This window comes from Lolium perenne, chromosome 5, assembly GCF_019359855.2.
Source record: "Lolium perenne isolate Kyuss_39 chromosome 5, Kyuss_2.0, whole genome shotgun sequence".
NCBI lineage: Eukaryota > Viridiplantae > Streptophyta > Magnoliopsida > Poales > Poaceae > Lolium > Lolium perenne.
In genome coordinates this window covers 19,848,438-19,870,239 of record NC_067248.2, presented here as the reverse complement: position 1 = coordinate 19,870,239, position 21,802 = coordinate 19,848,438, and the positions used below count along the sequence as shown (strand labels likewise).

Below are 21,802 nucleotides of genomic sequence, written 5' to 3'. Positions count from 1 at the left end.
ATAGTTCGTGGACTCATGTCGTCTTCCTCGCCACACCGCACCGCACCACTGCAGTCAGTCAGTGCCGTCGCGTCATCTCCCACCTCCAGCCGCGGAAATGCTCCCCTCCTTCCTCTCTCTCCTCCTCGCCGTCCTCGCCGCCGGCGCCGCGGCCGCGGCCCAGGGCCACGACGGCGGCGCGGCGGCGCGGCGGACGATGGAGGAGTTCGCCGGCTACCCCGCCTCCGACGACCCCTTGCGCGTCTACTCCGACGGCGGCGCCTACCCCTTGCGCGTCGACTCCGACGGCCTCCAGCGGCAGGTAAAGGAACCGTCTGACTGCCTGTCACGGAACCTCGCTCCGCTCTGCTTCCCCGGGCGCGCGCGCGCGTGTTGGTTGTGTGCCAGGAAATGGAATGTGATCGGATGGAATGGGGTTGGCAGTGTTGTGATGGGTTTTCCTCCTCTTTGGTTGCGCAGATTGACGAGCTGGCCTCGTTCTCCGACTCGCCGGCGCCGTCCGTCACGCGCGTTCTGTACAGCGACAGGGACGTGCAAGCTCGTCGGTAAGGATACCAACCACGCCCAGTTCGAAATCCCCGTGCTAGTTACCTTTGTTCCCTGGTCGCGAGAGTTAGCAAGTAGTTGCAATCAGTATATATAGCTTCGATTGCCTTTACTCTGTACTCTGTAGCATCTGCAGGATAACCTGAGTTTGCTCCAAACCAAATAATCCCATTATTAATTTGAAACTCGGCATAACTTTATTCGATTCACATACATTTGACCAGTCTGACTTATTATGGTTTCAATTCACGTTGCTTCTGATTTCAGAGTGCCCGTCAATCTTCTAACTGTTAGTACTATGTGTAAACACAACTATACATGTTTCCGGCACCTTATAATGTGCGTATCTGGCTAGTGCCTGCCTATGCTGATCATCGATTTCTTCTCTTATTGTACAGGTATATAAAAGGGATAATGAAACAACTTGGCCTTGTTGTTCGAGAAGATGCAGTTGGCAACATATTTGGCCGCTGGTGAGTTTATCTTTGGTACCTCTTAGTTTCTGTTGTTCATATATTGTCTGACTTCGGAAGTGTGCATATTTGTGAAACATGTCAGGATATGAACAAAAGGGACATATTTGTGCTGGCTAATTATGTTTCACACTGTAACACTGTGTACTTTTCTACAGGGTGGGTTCTGAGGCGGATCTCGCGGCAGTTGCAACTGGTTCTCATGTTGATGCCATCCCATTTTCTGGCAAATATGACGGGGTCGTTGGTGTTCTGGGTGCTCTTGAGGCAATCAGTGTGCTGCAACGGTACACATGCTGCCTATAAGTATCTTCCACCATTTGTGAAATGCTTTTCTATTCTTTTTGCTTGATATTTGGTCATTGTCCATGTTATGGCTAACTGAGGTCACATAAAGCTATACAACTATTAGTTTAGTTATGTCACCATACTGAAGAAAACCTGGCATGTTTTCACACCTTCAGGCAACTTGGGCTTTATAAATGTGAACTCCATTGTTGTTTTCATCTTGAGATGAACCTTACATGCTTGGCTTTCATATGACATACAGGTCGGGTTTCCAGCCAAAAAGATCATTGGAGGTCATTATGTTTACATCAGAGGAGCCTACACGATTTGGAATCAGCTGCTTGGGAAGGTTCGCCCTCATTTACCATAAGTTACATGTTATTTTAAGAAATGATATCAATTCTGCTTGTGCTAATTGTGGGACAGTCCTAGTTTGTCGAGTCTCATCTTTGCACACCTTCAAAATATGCAGCCGCTTAATGGCAGGGAGCAAGGAACTATCTCAATCACTAAAAGGGACATTTGACAACCAGAATATATCATTTGTTGATGCTGCTGACTCTGCTGGCTACAAGATACACCCTGAGGATCTACATAATGTGTTCTTGAACCAAGATACATATTTTGCTTTTATAGAATTGCACATTGAACAGGGTCCCATCTTGGAAAAAGAAGGTTGTATTTCTTTTAGTTAAATTAATATATTTGGGGATCGAAATCATTCTTGCTCACATCTTCTGTTCTTAACAATAGGTATTCCAATTGGCGTTGTAACTGCTATTGCTGCTCCTGCAAGTATTAAGGTGGAGTTTGAAGGGAACGGTGGTCATGCTGGAGCAGTGCTCATGCCCGCGAGGTTAGCATTTCCATCCAATTTTTTTGCGTTATTATTGAAGCGTCCCCACATTTATGTATGGTAAAGAGCTAAAGAAGTGTTTTACAGGAATGATGCTGGATTGGCGGCAGCTGAGCTTGCATTAGCAGTTGAGAAACATGTTTTGGAATCAGGATCAATTGATACGGTCGGCACTGTTGGTGAGTCTAATAAATTAGGCTTATTTTCTAAGTGATGTGTATTATTATTTTTAGATCAGGCATGTGCTACCCGTATCCTGTAATATATTTGGACTGAATATGTGCTCCATGAAAAATTGATTTGCAGCTGGATGTTTTGAATCTGGTTAATAGGATGCCTAGCCTCCATTTTTAAGTTGCCTTCATTTTAGTCTGCATACACCCTTTCTTTGATCATGTCTTCTGTACAAAAAAAAAAAGGTGCAGCGGATGAAATACATCAAATGCAGAATATGTGTCATATTTAGCTAAGCTATGAGATCAGACTTGCAACTTGAAACTATGAAAATATTTTGATGTCATTGTTTCTGCGAGACAAATATTTTGATGTTCAAATAGAATCGTGAGCATGGTTTATAATGTTCTAACCTGTCGGATAGATTCTCTTATATGTTTGCGTGCATTTCGATTGCGAGAGGATATTTATGCAGGCAGTGGTTAACCAATATCTTAAGAAGATTGTTAAGAATTTGCTTGTCACATCTTGCTTTCCACTAACAGATTATTCTCCTATAGGTATTCTGCAACTACATCCAGGAGCTATCAATAGCATCCCAAGCAAATCACACCTGGAAATTGGTAAGAACCTGTTTCTTTCGATACAATTTTTTTCTTAGGGAAATATATATTTTTTCAACCAGTAATCCACAATATCTTATGTACAGATATCAGAGATATTGATGAGAAAAGAAGGAATGATGTCATTGAGAAGGTTCACCAATCTGCAATTGACATATCAAAGATCCGTGGAGTCGAGCTCTCGGAATTCAAGATCATCAACCAGGATCCACCTGCTCTTTCTGACAAATCAGTAATTAATGCAATGGAAATTGCCGCAAAACAGTTGGGCCTAGAATACAAATTGATGATCAGCAGAGCTTACCACGATTCCCTTTTCATGGCCAGGTGAAGTATGATATCCCAACAGGGATTTTCCCGTTTGTTGGATTCATTTCTAACCTGTACGAAATATTCCTGCTAGAAACATTTGGAATGCGGTGTTCTACTTAATTTCAAACACCATTTTAGCTAGCTTTCATTGTGAATACCCTTGAGTGACATGTGTGCATGCCTTTGCTTTGCAGAATCTCACCAATGGGTATGATCTTCATTCCCTGCTACAAAGGTTTGTATTCCACCCCTCCGCGGCACTCTATCATACTTTATTTCAAATAATTAAGATACGACAATGCTCGAGATATCATAAAGTCTGATACCAATTCAGAAGTACATGTCAGATTTCTCTTTTTTACTGTAATATCCTGGTGCATACTTTGTGTGTTTGTCAGAATTTTCCTATCTAAACAGTACTAAACTCATCGTTATTGTTGCAGGATACAGCCACAAGCCTGAGGAGTACGCGTCGCCGGAGGACATGGCGAACGGAGTTCAGATGCTAGCCTTGACGATGGCCAAACTGTCATCGGAGTGAGCACGGCACAGGGAGGAATCAAGGGGGAAGTATTATTACCCAATAATATGTTGTGTCTCAGCTGCCTCGACGTCCCTCATCGCGCATGCATGTGAAATCATGATTCATTCTTCCGGGATAATATCTTGATGGGCAGAATATAAGGAATTACCATGTGATTTCAGCAGTGTGTTGCTTTCACAGAATGGTGATGTGGCAAAGAGGCTTAAAGGGCATGCCTGTAATGTGTAGCACTTACTATAAAAATCACATTGCTTACATAGGCACACGTTCATCATTTCTCAAACCCATGTCTCGATATTTCTACTAATGTTTTCTGGAGGAAAACGAAGTCCAATATTTTGAAAACTATAATTATTATATTCTCTATATTGCAAGATAACATTTTGAAGAAAAAAAAACTAGTTTGGTATTTTGAAATACCAGCTTCAACATCTCAAAAAACTATATTCAATACATAGTTATTTTTAAACTAGATTAACATCTTGGAAAATAGTAAATTCAAAGAAGAAAGTACTTTTGTTAACTCTCATTTTTACAATTTCCCTACAATTTTGTTAACTCTCCTTTACCTGCAAATTTCAGCCATCTATATTGCACATTGCTTGGAGTTCCGTACTGTTTGGTGTTGTGCGTGCAATACTTCTCAGATGTACTCTCTTCTACTGACAATATTTGCGTCAAACTGAATTCCAGTCAGATGTACTCTCTCTTCTACTGACAATATTTGCGTCAACCGGAATTCCAGAGAGTTTGAAACGTTTCTGATGGCTTACAACTATCTGTATGAGCATTTTGTTGATCCAACCAACAAATTCAGTAAATGCTTATGCCGTTATGCGGAACCAACACATAACACGTAAGTATGAGATAGATAATTTTGGATAAACAGACAACAAATATCTGTGATTAATTGCAACCAGACAGGAAGATCAGTAGTTCTCCCTCCATCCCAAAAACAACTTGCTCAAATTTTCTAGATACGGAGCAAGTTATTTAGAGAGGAAGTAGTTTAGATTACAAGGCCACTTCTGTTTTTGCCCAAAATAGATGCTCCCAGAATACTTGGTGACGACCTTTAGTGCTTTGTCCAGAGTCTTGTGCATCTTTCCAGGACCGGCATAAGCTATGCGGCTATGTCTGATATATTGATAAAGTGGCTGCAGCAGCAAGTCAGTAACTTGAATAGAGGACCATGACTTGCTAAGGGCTCATTTGATTTATAAAATTTGTATAGGAATTGTGTAGAATTTACATCCTATGGGATTTTTTCCTACACTAATTGTTTAATTCATAGGAGCATATTCTATAGGAAAAAATCATATAGCAATCCTGTAGTGCAAATTCTATAGGAAAAAAATATAAGATCATACCTCATGAAAAATTCCTTTAGCACAATCAAAGAGAACTCTCCTATAGAATTCGATTAGGCATGACATCATAATCCTATGTTTTTTCTATCCTATAAATCAAAAGAGCCCTAATTTTTTAGCTTGAAGAAAGCAAAATCATCAGCGAAAGACAAAGGCTGTCAGTCAAAATGGCCCGGCCTAGCACCTGAACCAAGAACGACATATATTGTAAGCTATCATGTAATCGCAAACAAATTCCCAGGAAACTCAGAGATGAACAATCATCAAAATGCACAAGCTTCATACCTTGTGGTATGATGCAACAAAAAACTGCTTTGAAGGTCGAGTTACTACTTGTGTTAGTGAATTGGTTGCCGAAGGGAAGTGAGCACCAGCCACAAATTGCTTCACCCAGACGTAACATCAAAGGTGCAGAGAGAGTTTTTTTTAATGAACGAAGTACGCAGAGTAGATTGGAATCATATCTAGTCAACTGTATAACTTAGATAGCAACAACAATATAGTTTGTCCACGCCCAAAAAAATGATAGTCAGATAAAAGTTACACTGTATTTTCTATGTTACTACTGTACAATGATAAAAGTAAACTCAAATATGGTCTGCACGGAAGAATCGAAGATGCCTTGGGGAACTGTGGATTTAAAGTTAACATGGCAACAGCCAACAAGGCAACAACAGATGGCTATGTGTATCCATTGGAAAAACAAAAACAAAGGACACAGAGATTAGAGGTTATGAAGAGAGTTATTATTTACTTAAGACGTCCACATGGCTGGACTCTAAAATTACACAAGCAGTAGAAGCCTAACAATGTACAGGGAAAACGCCTAGCACAGAGAATGCCAGCAGCCTGGGCTCTGTTCCCCTGCATTGCAACCACGCACCAGCTTGTTATGAATAAAGACAACAGCTGTTTCACAATGCCCCATGAATATCACTGCGGTCTACAAATATAATCAAACAGAATCACACAGGACGAAATAGGGGGGGTGGGGTGTTGTGGAATGAAACAGCATAACAGTGTCTATATAGAACTACATGCCGTACCTATTGCTTAATTTAGAATGTGTTTTCTTCCGAGCACAAAATTGCCAAAAAAATTAGTACCGCTCAGCATACTTGACAACATATTCATCTGATGCGTGAGCACCAAAATCCTCATGCTGTGACTGAGTGCCAGATTTCATTCCACCCTGAGTAGGAGACCCAAACTGACCATGCTGATTTCCAATGTGGCCATAGTGTGGCCGGCTCTGAGCAGTATCCAAACTAGACTGTGGTGCTTCAGGAGAACCAGAGTCCTGTGGCTGCGGAGTGTCCAATTTTTGTCCGCCCTGAGGAGATCTAAACTGATCCTGTTGATTTCCTCTGTGGCCATAGTGTGGCAGGCCCTGGGCAGTGCACAAACTTGATTGTGGTGCCTCATGAGCACCAGAATTCCACGGTGGCTGAGTGTCGAATTTCGGTCCGCCCTGAGGAGAAGGTCCAAACTGATCATGTTGATTTCCTATCTGGCCATGGCGTGGTAGACTCCGAGCAGTGCCAACACCATGTTGCGGTGATTCAGGAGCAAAAGGTGGCTGTGATGGCTGAGGTGCACCATACCCAGGCCGTTGCGCCTGATGAGTGTCATATCCATGTTGTTGCGCTTGATGAGTGTGTTGCACTTGATGAACATTATATCCAGGCTGTTGCGCCTGGTGAGCGCCATACCCAGGCTGCTGTGCCTGGTGAGCGCCATACCCAGGCTGTTGCGCCTGGTGAGCGCCATACCCAGGTTGTTGCGCCTGGTGAGCGCCATACCCAGGCTGTTGCACCTGGTGAGCACCATACCCAGGCTGTCCGGCATGGTGAGAGCCATACCCTGGCTGTTGCGCTTCGCGAGAGACATAACCTGGCTGTTGCGACTGGTGAGAGACATACCCTGGCTGCTGCACTTGTTGAGAGCCATACGCAGGCTGTTGCGCTTGGTGAGAGCCATACCCTGTCTGCCATTGACGAGATGTGCCATACCCAGGATGCTGAGTCTGATGAGCAACATCTGCTGATGGTTGCGGCCGAGGAGTGCCATATCCAAGCTGTTCGGGTTCCGAAGATATCCCCTTAAGTTGCAGCATTTTAGGTACACCATCGCCATGATGGAATGGTTGAGGAGAACCATAGCCTGACTGACCTTGTTGAGGTGTGTAGCTACCCCGCGTCTGATTAGATGCAGCGAATCCCGGTAGTCCCTGAGGTGAACTCCGAGGGCGAAACTCTGGCCTTGGCTGAGGTTGCACTGGAACTGGCTTTTCTTCGAAAGCTTGCTCAATCTCCTCCTGGCGATCAGCATTCTTGAAAACCTCAACAGTATACTCACGGAACTCATCTGGAGCGACAACGCCACCTCTTGCCATGTCCCTGACCAGGTCCCGCGCTTTATCCAATTCCCCTTCCTTGCAGGCTGCCTTGACGAGGATCTCAAAGGTGGTTGCGGACGGCTTAATCTCCTTGTCAGACATCCTTCCATACACCTTCAAGGCATCTTCGATCCGGCCACCTTCTGTAAGCCCCTCAAACATCCGATTGAAGAACGCGATATTGAACTTTGGTCCATGCTCCCTCCCGTCTGCCATCTTGTGGAAATACTGCATGGTGTCCTCGACACGACCAGCCTTGAAGCACGAGTCGACGATGTAGGTGTAGGTGTACACGTCGGGAAGCACCGACTTGCTCTCCATCTCCTCGAATAGCTTCTCGGCCTCCTGGAGCATCCCGTTCTCGCAGAGCTTACCGATGATGTTGTTATAGCAGGCGACGTCGAACTGGACGTTCTTCCTGGGCAGCCTGTGGAAGACCTCGATGGCGTCGTGGAACCTGCCCTCGTTGAAGCACCGGTTGACCATGACGGTGTAGGACTCGCTGTTGACGCCGATGAAGCTGGGCGGGTTGTGGTTGTCGATCATGGTCTCCCAGAGCTCGTCCCCCTCCTTGTGCTTGTCGTGCTTGAAGAGCGTCTGGAGGAGGACGTTGCAGGTGGCCGGCGTCATCTTGAAGTTCATGTCGAGGAGAGACCGGTAGCTGTCCATGGCCTCCTTGTCCATGCCTTTGCTCCAGTAGCCCTCCATGATGCCGGTGTGCACGACGCCGTCGTAGACGGTGGTCTTCTCGCGGAGCTCGGCGAATAGCTCGAACGCCCTGTCCCAGTCGTCGAGGCGGATGTAGCCGTCGATGAGGTTCTTGTAGACGAGCGAGTCGGCGCCCTGGCCGCGGCTGAGCATGTCGCGGACGAGGTCGAGCGCGTCCTGGATGCGGCCGGCGGCGGCGAGGCCCTTGGTGAGGTGGCGGTAGGAGACGGCGGACGGGGAGAAGGAGGTGGCGCCGTCGAGCATCTCCTGGTAGGCGAGAAGGGCCTGGTCGACGCGGCCGGCCTCGCAGTGCGCGAGGATGAGGGTGTTGTAGGAGACGACGTTGGGCACGATGTTGGAGCGGCGGAAGAAGAAGTCGAAGAGCGCGACGGCGTCGTCGTGGCGCGCGGCGCGCACCATGGAGGCGGCGATGGCGTTGCAGGTGAAGACGGTGGGGCGGACGCGGGAGGAGACGGCGGCGCGGGAGGCGAGCGCGGCGCCGTCCAGGTCGCCCGAGCGGATGAGGGCCTGCACGCGGTTGTGGAGGCTGAGGCGCGGGCCGACGAGCGCGGAGGTGGTGTCGGGGAGGCGCGGCGCGTTCGGGTCCCGCGGGGCCGGCGGGGACGCGTCGCGGCGCAGGGCGTGCAGCGGCGGCTCGATGCGCAGGCGGCGCTTGCGGCGGCGGCGCTCGGCCGCGGCCTCCTCGGCGGAGGAGAAGGCGAAGTGGCGGGATGGGGTGAGCAGCGGGGAGGGGAGGGCGGGCTGGGCTGCGGCGCGGGTGAGGAGGTGGGATGGGGCCTGGGAGAGGCGGCTGAGGAGGAGGAGACGGCGGTAGAGCGCCGCCATGGTTCCGAGGCGGCGGCGGCGGAGGAGCAGGGTGGAGAGACAAGGCAGGCAGGGTTCCTTTCCTGTGCGGTGGACGGCGAGGCGACGTGATCAAGCCAACACCATTTCCTTTCATCTCTGGGCTTGGGCTTGGGCTTTCATTGTTATACTTACGGCTTCCATTTCATCTGGACCAGATACTTTCGGGCCCAACACCTCCCTAGCTGGATATTTACTGGTTCCCCATGCATAATTCCAAGTGTCCTGGTGTTGTGTGAAGGTAATATGAGCAGTGTTTCTTTGCAGTTCTCTGAGTTCATTCATTGCTTCAGGTGAAATTGGCAGATGAAATAGATCACTCAAACTAGATGAGGAAAGGAACCCTTGTAAAGAGATGTCTTCATCAATGGCAAAAGAGAATGCTCTGGGGTATGAATCACTAGTAATGGTTGATAGCAAGAGTCTTTCCAAAAAAAAAAAACGGTTGTAGATCCATCATTAATTTTACTGGAAGCAATCCCTCTGAAAATAGGCATTAGCTTACATATTGTTACCGGCCAAAACCCACCGGCGAGCAGCGACGGGTAACACCGTAGAGCCGGGAGGCTCCCAGGACTGCGGTTGGCCCTGGTCCCTCGGGCGACGGCCCGTAATGCTCCTGGTACGCACGTACGATGCTGGTGCAAGGGCGTGCCACCTGACCTATACCTGGTCAGGAAGGTGATGGATTGCTTCGACTTAGTTTCCTGCATGGCAAACACGTAAGCATTAAATACGAGCCTCGATCGGCTCTTAGGTTGCTCTGAGGATCGGCTCTAAGAGCCGATTGCCCCATGGAACACGTTGATTTTATGTTAACATGAGGATCCTGCTTAATCAAAAACAAGCTAAACTAATCTACGATAGTCTAGGGTTTTCACCGCATAACCGGAACATCCTACGCGTAGTTGAGCCTAGCAGATACGTAAGATGATGGAAAAACTAGCCCTAAATGTTGGAGATATGCCCAAGAGGCAATAATAAATGGTTATTATATATCTTTGTGTTTATGATAATGTTTACATACCATGCTATAATTGTATTAACCGAAACATTGATACATGTGTGTTATGTGAACAACAAGGAGTCCCTAGTAAGCCTCTTGTATAACTAGCTTGTTGATTAATAGATGATCATGGTTTCGTGATCATGAACATTGGATGTTATTAATAACAAGGTTATGTCATTATATGAATGATGTAATGGACACACCCAATTAAGCGTAGCATAAGATCACGTCATTAAGTTATTTGCTATAACCTTTCGATACATAGTTACCTAGTCCTTATGACCATGAGATCATGTAAATCACTTATACCGGAAAGGTACTTTGATTACATCAAACGCCACTGCGTAAATGGGTGGTTATAAAGGTGGGATTAAGTATCCGGAAAGTATGAGTTGAGGCATATGGATCAACAGTGGGATTTGTCCATCCCGATGACGGATAGATATACTATGGGCCCTCTCGGTGGAATGTCGTCTAATGTCTTGCAAGCATATGAATAAGTTCATAAGAGACCACATACCACTGCATTTGAGTAAAGAGTACTTGTCATGAGACGAGGTTGAACAAGGTATAGAGTGATACCGATGATCAAACCTCGGACAAGTAAAATATCGCGTGACAAAGGGAATTGGTATTGTATGTGAATGGTTCATTCGATCACTGAAGTCATCGTTGAATATGTGGGAGCCATTATGGATCTCCAGATCCCGCTATTGGTTATTGGTTGGAGAGAGTACTCAACCATGTCCACATAGTTCACGAACTGTAGGGTGACACACTTAAGGTTTGATGTTGAAATGGTAGAACTTGAATATGGAATGGAGTTCGAAGTTTTGTTCGGAGTCCCGGATGAGATTCCGGACATCACGAGGAGTTCCGGAATGGTCCGGAGAATAAGATTCATATATAGGAAGTCATATTCCAAGTTTGGAAATGATCCAGTGCATTTATGGCAGGTTCTAGAAGGTTCTAGAAAAGTCCGGAAGAAATCACCATGGAAAGTAGAGTCCCGGAGGGACTCCACCTTGCATGACCAGCCAACCCTAAAGGGGAGGAGTCCAAGGTGGACTCCCCTAGGGTGGCCGGTCAACCCACCTCAAGGAAAGGTGGGAGTCCCACCTTGGGTAGGACTCCCTCCTTGAGTAGGTTTCCCACATATGGGAGGTTTTAGTGTTGGGGTCTTATTCGAAGACTTGGACTAGAACTCTTGGGGCTTCCACCTATATAATGAGGGGCATAGGAGAGGGGGCTGATCACTTCAAGCCTCAGCCTTGGCCGCACCCCTTAGAGGGCCGGCGCCCAACCCCCCTCTCTCCCCAAACCCTAGCGGTCTCTCTCCTCCACCACATCCCGCACGCTTAAGCGAAGCTCCGCCGGATTTCTCCACCACCACCGACACCACGCCGTCGTGCTATCGGATTCAAGAGGAGCTACTACTTCCGCTGCCCGCTGGAACGGGGAGGTGGACGTCGTCTTCATCAACAACCGAACGTGTGACCGAGTACGGAGGTGCTGCCCGTTCGTGGCGCCGGAAGCGATCGTGATCAAGATCTTCTACGCGCTTTTGCAAGCGGCAAGTGAACGTCTACCGCAGCAACAAGAGCCTACTCTTGTAGGCTTTGGAATCTCTTCAAGGGTGAGACTCGATAAACCCCTCGTTGCTACCGTCTTCTAGATTGCATCTTGGCTTGGATTGCGTGTTCGCGGTAGGAAAATTTTTGTTTTCTATGCAACATTATCCTACAGTGGTATCAGAGCCGTGTCTATGCATAGATGGTTGCACAAGTAGAACACAATGGTTTGTGGGCGATGATGCTTATGTTGTCTTTAGTTTGAGTACTTTGCATCTTTGTGGCATAGTGGGATGAAGCGGCTCGGGCTAACTTTACATGACCGCGTTCATGAGATTTGCTCCACGCTCGACATGCAACTTGTATTGCATAAGTGGCTTTGCGGGTGTCTGTCTCTCCTACTATAGTGAAGATTCAATTTACTCTTCTATTGACAATACTAGTATCACCGTTGTGGTTCATGTTCGTAGGTAGATTAGATCTCTCTCGAAAACCCTAAACCACGTAAAATATGCAAACCAAATTAGAGACGTCTAACTTGTTTTTGCAGGGTTTGGTGATGTGATATGGCCATAATGTGATGATGAATATGTATGAGATGATCATTATTGTATTGTGGCAACCGGCAGGAGCCTTATGGTTGTCTTTAAATTTCATGTTGAGTAGTATTTCAAAGTAGTTGTAATAGTTACTACATGAGGTGAACAACCATGAAGACGGCGCCATTGACCTTGACACTACGCCGACAATGATGGAGATCATGCCCGAAGATGATGGAGATCATGTCCGTGCTTTGGAGATGAAGATCAAAGGCGCAAAGACAAAAGGGCCATATCATATCACATATGAATTGCATGTGATGTTAATCCTTTATGCATCTTATTTTGCTTAGAACGCGACGGTAGCATTATAAGATGATCCCTCACATTAATATCAAGATAATAAAGTGTTCTCCCCTCGTATGCACCGTTGCCAAAGTTCGTCGTTTCAAAGCATCTCGTGATGATCGGATGTGATAGATTCAACGTTCATATACAATGGGTGTAAGCCATGTTGCACACGCGGAATACTTGGGTTTGCTTGACGAGCCTAGCATGTACAGACATGGCCTCGGGACAACGGAAACCGAAAGGTTGAACACGAGTCATATGGATGATATGATCAACATGTTGATGTTCACCATTGAAGCTACATCATCTCACGTGATGATCGGTTTTGGTGTAGTGGATTTGGATCGTGTACCACTTAACAACTATGAGGGATGTTGTATTAAGTGGGAGTTCATTAGTAATTAGATTAAAACATGAACTAATTATCATAAACATAGTCTGAGTAGTATTTTGAATTAATTTGTAGTATTGGCATCCGTTTTTCTACCAAACGCTAGTCTTGTTATTGAGATAGAAATACTATTAAAATCTGATAATAAACTTTACGGACTGGTACCGTATTGTTAATGAATCAAGAAATGATTAAGTCCTATTGCAAACTTTTAGTAAACCTCACATTGTTGATTCAAAGAGCTATGGTACTTAAAGTTATCTTGTCTCCGTGAAACTTGAAGTTCAAATCTGTTTGAAAAGTAAGGAGCTGAAAAATTAGTTTTCAGAAATAATCAAGGTATGAGATATATGAGATATCTAAGACCTTATTACAAGATGATAGAATATAATTTGGTGAGACTACATAAACTCATAAGTTTTATGGGAATGTACGAAGGTTGAAGACGCAAGGCGTCCCAATCCTCCAACTATTGGGGCACTAACAATATTCGCATATCCATGAAGTAATCGTCCTTAGTATGCACCGTTGCTAAGACTCGTCGTTTCGAAGCATCACGTGATGATCGGGTGTTATAGATTCTACGTGTACATACAACGGGTGCAAGCCAGATTTGCACATGCGAATACTGAGGTTAAACTTTGCGAGCCTAGCATGTACAGACATGGTCTCGAAAAGTCGTCATGATATGATGGATAAAATTATGAATGAAATTTTTCATCATATTACAAAAGTTACTAATTGTGAAATCTGAAACACTTGTCATATGATAATCAACTTAAAGTAAGAACCTCAAGGTTATTGGTATTTGACCAACAAACCTAGAAGTTAATAATGTTAAAGTGTTTTTCTGAATAATGAGGAAAGCTAAAAGAGAAACTGCAAAAGATATTTTGGCAAAAAGAAAAGAAAAGACTAGAAAGTCTAGCTCAGGTGTATATAAATGATATACATGTTATGGTTGTATTCCTAGTTAAGTCACACTATGAAATTCTTGGGTATTAGTACTATATTGGTTGGTATGAAGTGTCATACAAAACAACGCAATACAAGAATACAATGGCCTAAGTGACTGACAAGGAATATGATAAGAATGCACGTCTGGAACAAAATAAAGTGTTATTATGTTCGTCGTTAGCATTCTATCTAGCCCTTAGAATTTATAATAAAGAACTTAATAATTGTTATTTTGCTCTGGTCAAATGAAAACAATGAGTTGTTCAAATTATGACATTACTCCATGTACGATGGATAAGTTATTATAAATCTTAATGGTGAAACACACATACATAATACTGACGCTAAAATGCCATAAAGCAAATGATTTGAATTCCACTTATTTGTGGAACCGCCATTTAGGTCATGTTAGAAAGGAACGCATGAAGGAACTCTATGCAAATGGATTTTTGGAGTCATTTGATTTTTGAATCATTTGGCGCTTGCAAATCTTTTCTAAAGAGAATGATTAAAATACCGTTCATAGGCCAAAAGTTGAACGGGCAACTAACTTAGTGGAAAAATACATGATGATGTATGTGGTTCACTGGGCATAGTTGTGTGCGGGAGATTCTTCTACTTCATGAAAACTTTCAACAATGAATTGAGTATATATATGTGGATATATTCAATAAGGAAGAAGTTTGAAACATTTGAATGGATTCAAATAAATTTCAGCATGAAGTGGAAATCATTGTAATAGAAAAGTCAAATATCTATGATTGGATCATGGTGGAAATATTTGAATTACGAGTTTTAGCGAACATCTAAGAGAGTTATGAAATTGTTCTACAACTCACATTTCTTGGAGTATCATAATGATGATATAGTATCCAAGATATGTATCCAAACCTTGTTGGATTAATGATGAGATAAAAATATTATGACGCCATTATATTTTTGTGGATTATGCTTTAGTGACTACCGCTTTTACACTAAATAGAACATCATCATGATCCGTTGAAATGACACCATACGAGTTATGGCATAGGTAAGAAACCTGATAGTCTTTTCTTAAATTTTGGTATGCATAGCATAAGTAAATAAGTTTACAACCAAAATCGGATGAATGTCTTTGTTGGTTATCCCAGAGATTTGATTGGGAATTCTTCCCACGAGACAAAGACAAAAGTGTTTGTCAATGTTTCTTATTTCCGAGAAATTTTTTCTAGTGAAGTATTTGAGTGGGAGGACAATATAATTTGATAAGGTTTATGAACCTGAGCATAATGATCAGAGTAGCGCAGCATCGGAATTGGTTTCGGAAGCGGCCACAACGATCATGGCTCCCATGACTACAAAGTGTTTTAGTCATGGAGATCGAAGTACATATTGAACCTTGTAGGTATGGTTTACTTTGTGATCAAATAAATGATTTGTGGACAAAGGATTGATTTTGAACAATGATAAACCAACTACAAACAAAGAAGTTATGATGGGCCCTGACTCCGTTAAAATGGCTATACGCCATGAAATCCAAGATAGATAAATACTTTTTGAAAGTAAATAGATCTATAAAATTGATGGACTTGGATGAAATATCCTTGAAGAAGCTCGACTTGTCGAAAAGTTGTTTACGACAAAGTTCAAAGAGTTGACTACGATAAGATTAGATCTTCCGTAGCAATGCTTATAGTCTATGTGGATTATTCTAGTAATCACTACATATTTCTTTTATGAGATATGTTAGTAGGATGGCAAAATACATAACTTATCAGAAGTGTGTATTAAAAGGTGTATACAAGATACAACCAAGAGTTTTGCTGGTCCGTGGAATACTAGATAGGTATACAAACTTCAATTGGATGAAGTGAGTATCACGGAGTTGGAATCTTCACCTGATGAAATAGTCAAAGAGTTTTTGATTTCATTAGAGACGATGAAGAGGCTTGCATTTGCAAGAAATTAAGTGGGAGCGCTGAGACATATTTATAATACTTTATGTAGATGACATATAGTTGGTTATAAATGATGTAATTATATACTTGATTAAAAGGTTTCATTGAGAAATTAACTTCAATGAAAGGATATGGACTGAAACGTATCTAGTGTCAAGATCTATGAAGATAGATTGAAACACAAAATAAGTTTAAGTCAAAGTACATAGAATGGATATTGAAATAGTTCAATATAGAAATATTAAGAAAATGTTCTTGTCATGTGAAGTTTTAACAAGACTTGAGTGTATCTGACACTCAATGAGTAAAAACACATGAGTGATTATAGATCACAAATAATATGTACACAATCAGATGTCATGTGCTCTTAAAAATGTTATGAGCATGTACCAGAATGATTCATGTGATGATCATTGAAAAACAGTAAGAATATTCTTGAGTACTTAAGAAGAACCAAGGATATATATATAGTTTTGTATGGAGAAATGACAAACAAATCACTGTAAAGTGTTGCACCGATATTTGTTTTGTCACATATGAAAATAAAATTTCAATCTCAAATTAGACTAAGTGTTATTTAAAAGGTAGCACAATGAGCTAGAAGTTGTCTGTGCTAGATTTAGAAGAGTTCTAAATATTGTGACGGATTCTACAAAAGAAGGCAGAGTATGTCATTGTTTTGACAATGACAAAGGATGTTAAAATCAAGAGGTTCTTTGAGAACTTGGTGTAGTTCCGACAGAGTCAGAACCTTGAAGCTATATTGTGTGTGACAATATTAGTGACATATTTCAGATCAGCGGAATTAAGGTTCCACCAGAAGACCAAACATATTTAATGCCGACTCATTTGGAAATGAGTGATGCGTTGAGACGCAAATGAATTACAAAATACATACGTTTCTGAGCGTGTCAGATCCGTTGACTAAAACCTCTCCCGTGAGCAATACGTGATAAAACACCGGAAGGCCAAGGTGTTATATCTTTACAAATGTAAACTAGATTATTGACTCTAGTGCAAGTGGGAGACTGTTGGAGATATGCCCAAGAGGCAATAATAAATGGTTATTATATATCTTTGTGTTTATGATAATGTTTACATACCATGCTATAATTGTATTAACCGAAACATTGATACATGTGTGTTATGTGAACAACAAGGAGTCCCTAGTAAGCCTCTTGTATAACTAGCTTGTTGATTAATAGATGATCATGGTTTCGTGATCATGAACATTGGATGTTATTAATAACAAGGTTATGTCATTATATGAATGATGTAATGGACACACCCAATTAAGCGTAGCATAAGATCACGTCATTAAGTTATTTGCTATAAGCTTTCGATACATAGTTACCTAGTCCTTATGACCATGAGATCATGTAAATCACTTATACCGGAAAGATACTTTGATTACATCAAACGCCACTGCGTAAATGGGTGGTTATAAAGGTGGGATTAAGTATCCGGAAAGTATGAGTTGAGGCATATGGATCAACAGTGGGATTTGTCCATCCCGATGACGGATAGATATACTCTGGGCCCTCTCGGTGGAATGTCGTCTAATGTCTTGCAAGCATATGAATAAGTTCATAAGAGACCACATACCACGGTACGAGTAAAGAGTACTTGTCATGAGACGAGGTTGAACAAGGTATAGAGTGATACCGATGATCAAACCTCGGACAAGTAAAATATCGCGTGACAAAGGGAATTGGTATCGTATGTGAATGGTTCATTCGATCACTGAAGTCATCGTTGAATATGTGAGAGCCATTATGGATCTCCAGATCCCGCTATTGGTTATTGGTTGGAGAGAGTACTCAACCATGTCCACATAGTTCACGAACCGTAGGGTGACACACTTAAGGTTTGATGTTGAAATGGTAGAACTTGAATATGGAATGGAGTTCGAAGTTTTGTTCGGAGTCCCGGATGAGATTCCGGACATCACGAGGAGTTCCGGAATGGTCCGGAGAATAAGATTCATATATAGGAAGTCATATTCCAAGTTTGGAAATGATCCAGTGCATTTATGGCAGGTTCTAGAAGGTTCTAGAAAAGTCCGGAAGAAATCACCATGGAAAGTAGAGTCCCGGAGGGACTCCACCTTGCATGACCAGCCAACCCTAAAGGGGAGGAGTCCAAGGTGGACTCCCCTAGGGTGGCCGGCCAACCCACCTCAAGGAAAGGTGGGAGTCCCACCTTGGGTAGGACTCCCTCCTTGAGTAGGTTTCCCACATATGGGAGGTTTTAGTGTTGGGGTCTTATTCGAAGACTTGGACTAGAACTCTTGGGGCTTCCACCTATATAATGAGGGGCATAGGAGAGGGGGCTGATCACTTCAAGCCTCAGCCTTGGCCGCACCCCTTAGAGGGCCGGCGCCCAACCCCCCTCTCTCCCCAAACCCTAGCGGTCTCTCTCCTCCACCACATCCCGCACGCTTAAGCGAAGCTCCGCCGGATTTCTCCACCACCACCGACACCACGCCGTCGTGCTGTCGGATTCAAGAGGAGCTACTACTTCCGCTACTCGCTAGAACGGGGAGGTGGACGTCGTCTTCATCAACAACCGAACGTGTGACCGAGTACGGAGGTGCTGCCCGTTCGTGGCGCCGGAAGCGATCGTGATCAAGATCTTCTACGCGCTTTTGCAAGCGGCAAGTGAACGTCTACCGCAGCAACAAGAGCCTACTCTTGTAGGCTTTGGAATCTCTTCAAGGGTGAGACTCGATAAACCCCTCGTTGCTACCGTCTTCTAGATTGCATCTTGGCTTGGATTGCGTGTTCGCGGTAGGAAAATTTTTGTTTTCTATGCAACATTATCCTACACTAAAGAGGCCTAAAAACCAACATGAAGTTGATCCCCGGAACAATCCCTCTAGGACTTCATAAACCACACCTTACGCACTACCGGATCGTTCAACCCGTTTATAAGGCCTAACCATGCGGATATCAAACCAATCCTTGAAGAACAAGGAACAACTATAACGGATTAGATCTACTAGCTAAAGAACAAGCAAGATGCTGCCCTTACACCTAGGATAGGTGTAAGGGCAGCCAGATATCGAGGGGTAGCGTAGCTAAACAAGTACATCGTGAAAGCATCGACGTTAACCCCAAAAACACCTGAGATAAGGGTGTTGCTCGCCATCAAAAAGGCTTCAGCACGAGCAACACCAAACAACGAATAAACTGATACTGCCTAGATCGCGCAATGCGATCTAGGCAGCATGTTGCTTACCCGGGAGAAACCCTCGAAACAAGGGGTGGCGATGCGCCTAGATTGATTTGTTGTGAACGTGATCGTCCTCCTTTCTCAATAACCCTAGATACATATTTATAGTCCGTAGACTCTCTAACTTGGGAACAATCCCAACCGTGCACGAGCTAAACTCTGTCTCTTAATCCTAACCGACGCGTATCCTACTATAATTTACAGATACACGGGCAATTTAGCCCAAACTCTCGTACAAGGCCGATTCATGCATATTTTTCATACATATTCTCCAAGCCCATCTCAATCACGGCCCACCTCTGATTTGGTTAAAATCTGGTGATAACACATGCCCCCCTGGTTTTGGTAATGATAATTTCAAAACCACTCTGTTTTTCTTCGTAGGGTCATGTCGTGGCAGAGCAGAACCGTTGCAGTATCCTTCATCATGATGCCTTGCCTTCTCAACTTCTCTGCACGATTTGACAGTTTTTTGGCACCACTTCCTCGGAAACTGCTGTGGCATTAAATCTCCCCTATATCCCCTTTATTTAACCGCGCCGAACAGTTCGCCTCTTCATCCCCTTGCTCTGTACTAGCCGTCGGCCAAAAAACCCCCTTCCTCTGTAGCAATGTCTTCCTCTTCCTCCTCCTCCGCCTCATCGGGTCTTTCTTTCCAATCCTCCTCTTCCTCCTCTCGCGAGCCTACACCGGAATGGGGCTCGCTGGCGGCGCACGACCTCCTCGCCCCAGAGGAATGGGACCAGGAGTCCCATGACTCCTTCGTCTGGTCTGAGGATGACAAATCCTTGACCGACGGCGACGACGACCTCCAATTCCTCGCCGATGGGGAGTCGGAGGCGGAGAGCGAGGACGACCGCTTCTCCTGGGATGACTTCACCTCCTCCGACGAGGAGGAAGAAGAGGAGGAGGACGACGATTCCCTCGAGGACTACCCGCCGGCGAAGCGCTTCCGCGCCGGGTCGGATGACGACGACGACGATGACGACGAGGAGGAGGAGGAGGCTCCCATCGAGGGCTACGGGAGCAGCGACGAGGAGCCCGCCGGCAGCAGTGTCGTGATACGTCTCAAATGTATCTATAATTTCTTATGTTCCATGCTACTTTTATGATGATACTCACATGTTTTATACACATTATATGTCATTATTATGCATTTTCCGGCACTAACCTATTAACGAGATGCCGAAGAGCCGATTCTTTGTTTCTGCTGTTTTTGGTTTCAGAAATCCTAGTAAGGAAATATTCTCGGAATTGGACGAAATCAACGCCCAGGGGCCTATTTTCACACGAAGCTTCCAGAAGGCCGAAGGGAAGACGAAGTGGGGCCACGAGATGGTGACACACCAGGGCGGCGCGGCCCAAGCCCTGGCCGCGCCGGCCTGTGGTGTGGGCCCCTCGTGATGCCCCTTTACCTGCCCTTCCGCCTACAAATAGCCTCCGTCGCGAAACCCCCAGTACCGAGAGCCACGATACGGAAAACCTTCCAGAGACGCCGCCGCCGCCAATCCCATCTCGGGGGATTCAGGAGATCGCCTCCGGCACCCTGCCGGAGAGGGGAATCATCTCCCGGAGGACTCTACACCGCCACGGTCGCCTTCGGATTGATGAGTGAGTAGTTCACCCCTGGACTATGGGTCCATAGCAGTAGCTAGATGGTTGTCTTCTCCTCATGTGCTTCATTGTCGGATCTTGTGAGCTGCCTAACATGATCAAGATCATCTATCTGTAATGCTATATGTTGTGTTTGTTGGGATCCGATGGATAGAGAATACTATGTTATGTTGATTATCAATCTATTACCTATGTGTTGTTTATGATCTTGCATGCTCTTCATTGTTAGTAGAGGCTCTGGCCAAGTTTTTGCTAGTAACTCCAAGAGGGAGTATTTATGCTCGATAGTGGGTTCATGCCTCCATTAAATCTGGGACAGTGACAGAAAGTTCTAAGGTTGTGGATGTGCTGTTGCCACAAGGGATAAAACATTGATACTATGTTCGAGGATATAGTTATTGATTACATTACGCACCATACTTAATGCAATTGTCTGTTGCTTGCAACTTAATACCGGAAGGGGTTCGGATGATAACCTGAAAGTGGACTTTTTAGGCATAGATGCATGCTGGATAGCGGTCTATGTACTTTGTCGTAATGCCCAATTGAATCTCACAATACTCATCATGTCATGTATGTGCATTGTCATGCCCTCTCTATTTGTCAATTGCCCAACTGTAATTCGTTCACCCAACATGCTATTTATCTTATGGGAGAGACACCTCTAGTGAACTGTGGACCCCGGTCCATTCTTTTACATCGAATACAATCTACTGCAATACTTGTTTTACTGTTCTCTGCAAACAATCATCATCCACACTATACATCTAATCCTTTGTAACAGCAAGCCGGTGAGATTGACAACCTCACTGTTTCGTTGGAGCAAAGTACTTTGGTTGTGTTGTGCAGGTTCCACGTTGGCGCCGGAATCCCTGGTGTTGCGCCGCACTACATCTCGCCGCCATCAACCTTCAACGTGCTTCTTGGCTCCTACTGGTTCGATAAACCTTGGTTTCTAACTGAGGAAAAACTTGCTGCTGTACACATCATACCTTCCTCTTGGGGTTCCCAACAGACAAGTGCTTTACCGTCACAAGGAAGCT

General features: G+C 44.4%; 2 protein-coding genes across 2 annotated transcripts; one reads left to right on the top strand and one right to left on the bottom strand.

The window, feature by feature from the left end:
- The first annotated feature begins 28 nt into the window (after window positions 1-28).
- On the top strand, window positions 29-4,099 carry LOC127298837 (ureidoglycolate hydrolase). The gene is made up of 12 exons (XM_051328697.2): window positions 29-301; window positions 460-545; window positions 945-1,019; window positions 1,178-1,306; window positions 1,570-1,656; window positions 1,780-1,982; window positions 2,061-2,163; window positions 2,251-2,342; window positions 2,898-2,960; window positions 3,047-3,287; window positions 3,467-3,507; window positions 3,716-4,099. The coding sequence occupies exons 1-12, from the start codon at window positions 98-100 to the stop codon at window positions 3,811-3,813; spliced, it is 1,422 nt and encodes a 473-aa protein (XP_051184657.1). The 5' UTR covers window positions 29-97; the 3' UTR covers window positions 3,814-4,099.
- Window positions 4,100-5,910: 1,811 nt separating this feature from the next.
- LOC127298835 (pentatricopeptide repeat-containing protein At1g10270) lies at window positions 5,911-9,228 on the bottom strand. Its single transcript, XM_051328695.1, has one exon. It carries the CDS (start codon window positions 9,136-9,138, stop codon window positions 6,286-6,288), a length of 2,853 nt encoding a protein of 950 aa, XP_051184655.1. The 5' UTR covers window positions 9,139-9,228; the 3' UTR covers window positions 5,911-6,285.
- Between the last annotated feature and the right edge of the window lie 12,574 nt (window positions 9,229-21,802).

Bases quoted from the DNA above. Each gene is read 5' to 3' on its own strand.
- LOC127298835 (XM_051328695.1), bottom strand. From the start codon at position 9,138: ATGGCGGCGCTCTACCGCCGTCTCCTCCTCCTCAGCCGCCTCTCCCAG.
- LOC127298837 (XM_051328697.2), top strand. From the start codon at position 98: ATGCTCCCCTCCTTCCTCTCTCTCCTCCTCGCCGTCCTCGCCGCCGGC. The intron at 1,983-2,060 runs GTTGTATTTCTT...TCTTAACAATAG, and splicing joins TCCCATCTTGGAAAAAGAAG to GTATTCCAATTGGCGTTGTA. The intron at 2,343-2,897 runs GTGAGTCTAATA...ATTCTCCTATAG, and splicing joins TGATACGGTCGGCACTGTTG to GTATTCTGCAACTACATCCA.